This window comes from Triplophysa dalaica, chromosome 18 (genome assembly GCF_015846415.1).
Source record: "Triplophysa dalaica isolate WHDGS20190420 chromosome 18, ASM1584641v1, whole genome shotgun sequence".
NCBI classification, from domain to species: Eukaryota; Metazoa; Chordata; class Actinopteri; order Cypriniformes; family Nemacheilidae; genus Triplophysa; species Triplophysa dalaica.
Window position 1 is genome coordinate 16,112,461 of NC_079559.1, and position 9,844 is coordinate 16,122,304.

Consider the following 9,844-nt stretch of genomic DNA (forward strand, 5'->3'; position numbering starts at 1 on the left):
TCGCTGTACCAGTCTGTCGTGGTGAAGAAGGAGCTGAGCCGCAAGGCGAAGCTCTCGATTTACCGGTCAATCTACGTTCCTACTCTCATCTATGGTCATCAGCTGTGGGTCATGACCGAAAGGACAAGATCCCGGATACAGGCAGCCGAAATGAGCTTTCTCCGCAGGGTGGCTGGGCGATCCCTTAGAGATAGGGTGAGAAGCTCGGTCACTCGGGAGGAGCTCAGAGTAGAGCCGATGCTCCTCCACATCAAGAGGGGCCAGCTGAGGTGGCTCGGGCATCTTTTCCGAATGTCCCCGGTACGCCTTCCCGGGAAGGTTTTCCGGGCATGTCATACTGGGAGGAGACCCCGGGGAAGACCGAGGAACTATGTCTCCCGGCTGTCCTGGGAACGCCTCGGTGTCTCCCGAAAGAGCTGAAGGAAGTGTCTAGGGAGAGGGAAGTCTGGGCATCCCTGCTTAGACTGCTGCCCCTGCGACCCGGCCCAGGATGAAGCGGAAGAAGATGGATGGATGTTTGTAAAGTATTGAACTTTTCAGTCACTAGCGAATATAGAGATCATTGAATCATTTAAAGTGGACCACAGAGAATCCAAGATGTAAATGAACTTTGACATTTTCATTTAGTAAGCATTAAATGGGTAAATCATTTGGCTTTTTTTGGCACCGCCTCTGTCTCATTTTGAGCCAGGAAAAAAAGTTTATGTTTCTCTTCAAAATTGAAGTAAAATTGGTGAGCCAGTTTCTTGATTCTTTGTTATCTTGTTTGTTTCCTTCTGCTAATACAAAAGACTTGTTTCTTGTCTCCTATTTGTGCTACATCAAAAATCTCTCCAGAAGAATAGCGCCAAGATTAAACGCTCTTCAATACCACTGTTCTCTGGTACATCAGAGAGAAAAGGAAAGTGTAAACGTGGCTCCTTATCTGACACTGAGCTTTTATCGTTTGCCAGAGGAACAGTGAGCTGAATGAAAAGATCCTGTTTCAAAGACGGTGCCTCTCTAACTTTTCTTCTTAAGAATCATATCTCTGAAACTTACAGTCAAACAATGGAACATCAGTAGCTTTGACTATCAAATCTCTTTGGAAAAAATACATATATAATTATACATATATATGTGTTCACCCTTGAATTTGTACAGATACAGAATCACCGTCAAGTTTTCCAAAGTAAGTCCACCAATATGTGTACCCCATTCTATGCTCAACCCCGGTCTGATGGGTGCAGTGGTGGTTAAGAGCTCCAGCTGTGGAGTAAACGTCTGCATTCCCATGGGGGGCGGGGGTCAAGGGTTAACACTGGTAGACATTTGACCATGCCTCTGCAACACTCCATTCAAAAACACGAAAGAAGCCAGAAGAATCCAGGAAATCACACCACAATAATGAATTGTGGCTAACTATTTATGATGGAGGATCCAGTTCAAGACTGTAAAAAACATTGAATGAGAGAGCTGTGGAAAGCCTCTGTCTACATGTAAGCAGGCTTTGAAGGAATCTATGGACATGTATGCCTTTTCTGTGCTGATCTTTGTTTTCTTGTAGATGTAATGCAGCCCAGTTGAGTTAAGGGTCCTTCTGAGCTTCACTGAAAAAAAATCAGTTTTACATTAAAGAAAAGAAATGACCTGGATGCCTTCACTTAAAGAGTAAGTAGCAAATGATTTTTAAGGTCCTACTTTGGCTTATGGAGTGTCCAACAACAAGTTTATGTACATAGAAGGTGTAAAACACTATTATGTCATAATAATAGGCAGTTATTCTTACCCTACTTCTTGACTGACTCTCAAACGATTTGTTCCTCGATTCATCCGTCTAATCCCCTCCTATCCGCTAGCCTAGTGTCATGTAATTGGTCAGGTGGTGTAGTCTGCTGTGATTGGTGAAACGCGTTTGTAACAGCAAGGCGGGACGAGAGCGAGTGATGATAATGAGTGTCAGCTGCGCTTAGCACGGGTATCGCATCTCTTTTAAGAGATCAGAAGCATAAAAGGATGAGGGATTACGGTTTACAGGTGGTATATTATATACAGTATATAGATAGATATGGCGGGATTTTACCTTACCAGTTTGAGCCCGAGTCTGACGAAGAAACATCCGAAGACGATAGTATATAATAGATAGACGACAATAGATTGAACACTTAAATTAGCAGAGTTCATTGATAGATAAACAAACTGTAATACGCCAGAAATAACGGAACATGTTAACATTATCGTTAAATGGATTAGCTAAACACAGATATAAGATACACAAATATTTCTTGAAGTTCAGACAAATATAAATAGACACACTTACAGGTTGTGATTCGGTGGACCTAAAAAGTCCAAATAAGGTTGGTATTTCCCCCTTTCAAGAATAGTCTTTTAACATATCCTGCAGCGAACATGCCAAGATTATTGAAGCAATCTTAGGTGAAATGACACACATGCACCTATACTCCTTTGGTGTCATTTGAAAATGAATTAAAACCATTGTTTACTCAGTAGTTCTTCTTCCTATGATTGTTTAAATAAGACGCACTTAGTTTCACAACGTAGAACAAAGGTTTTAGACGGCACACGCATCACGAACGAGCGACAGTGTTTTGGGGGAGAGAGAGTGAAGTTTTCGAGGCAGTCCCGGCAAAACGTAGGTGAGGATTCTGTCTAGTGATGTAGATACGTGGCGGTTAGAGACACATCTCGTTTGCGTGATTCAGAGTCGACTCACTTTTTTACAAGCCAATAACTAAGTTATTTATCCATCCATTTTAGGACTTACAACTTGACCGAGAGCTTACTTTCAAACAAGTCAACATAACACACTGCAAGAAATCTAATTTTCATGATCTAATGCTACTTACTCTTTAACTTAAAAATGTTATCTAACTAATGAATTTCATGCAAACTCTTTGTTTTAACCTATATTTTTAAGTTGAATAAGTTAACAGTTAAGTTAACTCCGACTGCATTACTCTTCAAGACGAAAGTCATATACAGTAAGGATGCCTTAATGGTGAGTAAAACAGGGAAATTTTGATGCTTGGCTGAAGAATCCCTTTAAAGTGACTGAAACATGGTGAAATAAAAAAACATAGAAACTGCAGATCTGTGAACATATAATAAATAATTGTGACATCATTTCACTGACATGCAGGAACAACTATTTGTAGGAAGTGTAATTATCACATTGTACAGTAGCTTTTTCTGTCAACAACTGCAGTAACTATGTTTAATAAAAGACGAAAAAGTGTTTACCTTAGTCAATTTGTAAAAGGGAAATCCGCTGTGATTTTTATATCAACCAAGTGTTAACCTTTAGCTTTTATAACACACAATAAAAAATAAATAAAGTTGCTCTAAAGCCAAAACTTATGGTTAAACCTTGTATGGAACATGCCGGAAACCTTTTCTTTTCAGGAAACAGGGGGTTGTAATGGGGACAACAAATATCACTTTTATAGTTAACACCTATGCCAGAACCCTTCCTGTAGAAAGGTAAGAGATGTCGGTTTTCATTTATTGAACACATTGACCTTCAGACGTTACAGGGTTGGTGGTGCAGTGCTAACAGTAAAGTCATTAAGCAAACAGTCTAAGTTAATGTCTGAATGAGGTCGATGATCATTCTCAAGGTCCTCCGTCTTCACATTACCCTCTTTTCTTCTCCAACATCCTTCATTTCTTAATTTTTCGTCAGATCTCCTTTTGCGAGTTGATGTTCATCTTTAGCAACAAATTTACTTTATACTACTGTGTATGTGATAATCACAAACAATTCAACACATTTGTTTTATTTTGTTTTCTCATAATGTGACATGAAATAGCTTCTGAAATGAGAGAACATCTCATTTTAACTTTCGAAAGTTGATTGGATTGGAAGTTGGAAAGAGGAATTCAGTTTTTTAGTATTCAACCAATGACCTTTGCCCTGCCGATTGAACTACAAGAACTATCTGACTTAAAATCACAATTCATCCCAAAATAAACCCTCTTTTCATTTCAAACAACTGTCTTTCTTCTGCACAACATATTTTGAAAAATGTTGTATTATATGCACACAGAGTCAATAGGGACCAACTGTTTTCGGTTAAGAGCATTCTTCTAAATATGTTATTTTGTGTTGTGCAGAAGAAAGAAAATCGTACAGGTTTGAAATGGCAAGATGGTGAGTAAATGAAGATATATTTTTTATTTTGGGGTGAACTATCTCTTAAATCATCCATTTTTCTAAAAAATCTTTTTGGTTATTCTTCTAAACAAAACTTTTTTGCAAACATTCAATAATTAAAGAAATGTTCCATATTAAATATAACAGAATCATCTGTGCTGTCAAATAATTCATAAAATATAATTGCATAAAATATTGTAGTCTCATCCTAAAGGTTACAAAACAAACAAACAATACAAGTCAATACCAGAAATCTATTTCGATCTTGTGGAAAATGAAAAACAAGAGGTTAAATTTTGCGGCAGCTGGAATTACTCCGTTTCTGTGTATTTTTCCACACTGTCTTCTCGCGTAAATGCAAGAAGCGAGGAAGTATTATCTGAATGTGAACAATTTTTTGGTCTACAACATGCCAAATATGTTACAACACAATCTGAAAATATTTTGTGAGTTGGTTCATTCATATGAATTCGTACAATCTCATACCCAGGTTTTCCAATTATTGTACATTGGCACAATTCACACTTTAAATATTCACACAAATTACCAACCTCGTTAAATAATAAATGAAATCAGGCTGGATGTTATTAACAGATTTCAAGTTTTATTTAACCCAGAACAATTCTTAAAGGGATGCTCCACCCAAAAATGAAAATACTTACAGTATTTGTTCTGATAAACACAAATAAAAATATTTTGAAACTTGTTACCAATTGACAATTCTGGGGCATCATTGACTACCATAGTAAAAAAAAAATAGGGATACAATAAATTATCGGTCCCTTATAGGTAATAAAATGTAGGTCAATATATTAAAGGTGATAAATCATACATTTAAATAAAAGCATTTAGATACTGTATATTGGCCAATATATCGGTCATCTGCTTTCAAAGTTAAAGGTGTATTGGTTATCGCTATCGGCCAAAATTGTACAATGCCTTTAAAAGCATCTTCTGTCTACAAAATGTGATACTATTTGACTAGATTTAGAGTAAACGGTACTGTGATATTCTACATGCTGAAAAGTAATGCTTGTTGTACCACACAAGAATCACATAAAACGGTATGTGACAAGGTAAATTACTTTAAGAACACTTGCCTATAGCATTGATTCAACACTATAAATGTATTTTCGGACCGACCTCAACAAAAGAGTCAAATTTCTAAATAAAAAAACTGCCTGAAATAACTCAATGTGATCTTGCTGATCAATGAAATCTGAGTCCTTTGAAAAATGTGTGGTTTATGCTGGGTCATCATATGATCCCAAACACATAACAGCAGCTCCATTCACTCCCATGCAAGCACTTCTGGCTCATTGTAAAGCTGTCATGTTCTGCGAGGGGGCGAGACCACTTTCTACATTTGATTCATTAGCAAAACTAATGCCCTAAGGTGCATGGGCGTCGTCAACATTTCGGAAATGCCATGAACACCCACGACGTGACGTGCATTTGTGTTGGTGAGGACACAGAGGGATGTTTTGCGTTCCCTGCCTAAGTGCTTCAAAAGGGGGTTTAAAACCTCTTGTCAACTGATCTGACGGCTGACCCTTTTGTCTAACACAATAGAAAGTCTGTCAGAGAAACCATTGAATGAAAGCAGAGGTCTGGAGCGACAACAGTGGTCTCATCCTTTACTTAAAATAAAATTGACAATCTTAGTTTTGTTAAAATCGCTGGTGCACATTTAATAAAAACAATATTCATTAAATATGGTTGTTACTATATTGTTCAAGTTTGAAGTAAAACAGAAATACAATACATGAAACTCCATTTACTAACTTGATCTGATATAGAATTGAGAGAGTATACGTTCGTGAAGTTCAGGTGTTTGTTTGTTCACTGCATTTGGGTGATGAATGTTATATAAACGGAGGATATAACGCTGGATTTGGAGATCGCTTGAAACTGATATATGGAGCCATCCCAGCGCTTAAAGATGCCGGACATGAATCGCATGCGGTGAGTGAAACTGATGTCTGTGTTTTGTTGGCAGTGGGAGCACACGTGATTTAGTTCAGCCTACCCCTTAGTTCAGTACCCCTACCCACGCGCCCATAGTTTAGGAAATAATCGTACAGCTGTATCTATCTTTTATAAATGTGATCAAATTAAATACTCTTTGAAGATACGAAGTATGCAATACTCTAAAGGTACTCATGATTAATATGAGATTACAGAAACCGCGAGTGTTACGGCCGCTTTAGTTAAAATCCTCATTGCAAAAGTGCACCACACACCATTGTAACCTCGGTTAGCTTTACCATTGTCACAACCATGACAACCCAGACAACAAGAACAAACAAGTTTTCATTTAACTAGGGATGTAACGTTTCACTGTGAGCTGGTTGAAAAATGATTATAATATGTGACGATTCATATCAGTTGACCTGTGAACTGAATAGCAATACAGGTTTTGAACAGCAGGGGCCGCTGTGTTTACAGCAATCTTAAAGCGGTAATTCAGGCTTGAATCAAAATTTCAATCACTGGGAAAAAAAAATATCACAGGGACTTATCACGCCTTTGTCATTTGCCGTAAAAACAAGCCTCTCGTACGCCTGCAGCGGATGTTAGACATTATCGTTAATAGCGTTGTCAATATGGATATTTCTCTTAAAAAAATGCAACGATCCGCTTCAGAAGACCCTGGTTAAGACCACAAAGCCCTGTCAAGACGTTCCTTGATCGATGGATGCACTTTTTGGAGCTTCAAAAACTTGCACACCATTTACTCCCATTCCACCACTTGGAAGTAAAAGTATATGTGGTATTATAACTCCGACTGCATGATTCTTCAAGAAGAAAGTCACATTCACTTAGGATGCCTTGAGGGTGAGTAAAAGAGGGGGAAATTTTTATTCATGCCTTTAGTATCACTTTAAACATGGATATTTCTTAAATGTAAAAATCTTTGAAAAAGCACAGACAAAGTCTCAGTTTGTTTATATTAAAGAGACTTTTGTATTCATTGTTTTATTTGATTTGGAATTTAATTTAAAATTCCAGTTTAGTTTATTGCCGAGTCTCACAGTGGGATGTGCATGTTTTTTTCGCATTTACCACTAAATCCTGCAGAAATCGAGAATGCTGCGATTATGCAAGGCATCGGTTCTTTTTTTTTGCGTTGCTTGTCCGCAAAGCATGGCTCTGAGATCAGGAGATGCTGCACAATCTAAACGTAGTGCAAGTTTGAGTCGCTTAAAACGTGCATTTGAAACAGCAACAACCGTCAAACAACATCCTGTGACACAACTCCGCTGAAGCCTTTGAAATGGCACTGTGTTTGGACAATGCATCAACACAAACGTATTCACACACACTGACATCTAAAAAAAAATTAAATAACAGTTGATGCCACTATGGGGTGTAACCAAAAGATACAAGTACCCTTATCTCAAACATATGCACAACCGCAAACAGAGGTGACATTACAATGTTCATGAAACTCAACAAGTTGTGTTTCAACACAAAGCTCATGGGTTTGATTCCGAGGGAAACCATATATTGATCAACTGTACAGCTTGTGTCTAAAATGTGTCTGGCAAATGTATAGATATAATAAATTTAAAACAGATGAGCAGGGTGTGTGGCGATTGACAATCAACTCTGAATCCAACAAATGAATGCAAGCTGCTCAAAGTCTTTGATGAACAAACACAACCACCAAACTCATTTAGGCTACTCTACCACATCTGCTCTGAAGAAACATTTGTTTGTATGGCATGATGGCAAAGAAGCAGAATCTAACTAGAGTCACAAAATACGAAAGACAAAGTGTGAAATTCTATGGAATGAAAGTTATGCAATGGGTTTAAAAGGAAGAGAGAATTTGTGTGGGTGCAGATTTTACCAAGATTACGGTGACAAACTACTGAAAAGTGAGAGGACACACCAACTATTTTTAAAGGGATCCTATTTTGCCTATTTTTCAAAGTCTTTATTATGTTTATGATGTGCTAAACAAACTGTTTTCATGTTTCAACTTTTTTTAAATGCGTTATATAACACCGTCATCTTGGCCCTTTCTCAATTTGCGCCCTTCAGCGGTTCCGTGACTCTACATCATCAATAACCGTCAAAGACCAGTTCCAATACTCATGAACACACGAAGGTAACTGCACTAAATGCAGACTTGCACTGAGTCATTGCGGCACGTCCATCCAAGTTCGTTTCTTCCGGGACAACCTGTCATGTCCGGCCATGGAAAAACACCATTCTTCTGTTAAAGAAAATATCTTTCTTTTCTGTGAACTCTGAACGTTGGGACTTGGCAGATGTTGTTAATGCTCAAACAGCTATACCACTCACTTACTAAATTCAAAGAAGTGTAATTCCTTCAGATCTCCCCTTTAATTTAACAAGGCATGCAAACGTTATAAATAAAACATGTTTACAAAAAACTAAGCACGTGAAAAGGTTTCTGTGACGGTCAGGAGATATCATTAGTTTACAACAGCAGTGCCAACGTCTGTGTGTGTACCCACTTATGTCCGAGGTACATTTTGGGGACAAAATTGTATCCAAAAGTAAGCAAAACAAATCCAAGCAAAACCTCCCATTGGAGATGTCCTCATTTGTAAAAAAACACTACAAAAATATAGTGAATAACTTTTTTTGGCCAAAAAATGTTGTTCTTTAAGGACAACGATGTAGGTTGTTACAGTGTGTATAAGAACTCAGAAGTCTATGAAATGTCCTCATTTACATTGATATGCAAGTGTGTTTGGGGCTCAAACTAGATTTGACCATGATGTGACAGAAATCGAAAAAACTGCCGTTATACAAAAAGCGTAAACATTTTTCCGGACCATAATATTATTCATGATGCTCATTTTGTTTTGATAATGGATCGTAGGAGAGGGTAAAGCAGTCTCTATTTGCTTACTTAAAACACTGCTCGCTCCTTCAGTTAGACAAACCAACCAAACTCCTTCCCTTGAGATTTGGTTTGTGGCAGACAGGGGAAGCTGTTTCCCAAATCTCTCTCTATTACTGACATTCCAGAACAATGATCCAGTGTACAGTGTCTACTGCAATGATGAGAGATGAACACTGGGATGTATGTCTGTTTATAGCTCTGATGGACTCAATGGTGTGTTTTTGTCACTGAGCATTCGGAGTAATGAAATATCTATAGAAAATTGAGGATAAGACAAGATGCAAACTAGCAGCCCATTGGTGTTCTCTAGAAAAGTATTATGATTATGACTACAAATAAATCATTGATCGATACTGAAGTTATTATAGACAGCAAGCGAAGCTAACTGACACGACACAACACACCTTCAACCTCTCAGCTAGAAGTTCTTCTTAAAGCCTAAAAAGACATTTCACGTCACTCAGAAAATGTCTTTGTGAGTGATATAAAGTATAATACATCAAGCTTTCAAACGAAAATTTCACACAGACTTGTAGACACACTCAACAATGATCTGAAAACAGCGCTTTACCTTTCTGCTTGTCCATCTCTGGAAACGCTCAAAGCTTCCAAGTCAATTGCCTTCGGTCGCTTCCACAGTTCATCGCTGTCTGTTCCCGGGTTTGTAAAGCAATTCAAAGTGAATCTTTGTGCAATTCGAGGTAACGGGAAGAACGGCGAGAGACAGACGTAGATTTGAGCGCAAGTGCCCAAACAAGCGGCTACATATCAGCCGTCCACTCAACATCACTTTATGTCTGTGAACT

The 9,844-nt window shown here is 38.1% G+C and overlaps 1 protein-coding gene across 2 annotated transcripts in view; it reads right to left on the bottom strand.

The window, feature by feature from the left end:
* si:dkey-220o5.5 (actin filament-associated protein 1-like 2) overlaps positions 1 to 9,843 on the bottom strand; it is a 46,743-nt gene extending 36,900 nt beyond the window's left edge. For both annotated transcript variants that reach the window (XM_056772427.1, XM_056772424.1), the window contains exon 1: positions 9,610 to 9,843. In XM_056772427.1, coding sequence (XP_056628405.1) covers positions 9,610 to 9,625 — 16 coding nt within the window. In that variant the 5' untranslated portion in view covers positions 9,626 to 9,843. The remainder of the gene's footprint in view (positions 1 to 9,609) is intronic.
* Position 9,844: the final 1 nt, after the last annotated feature.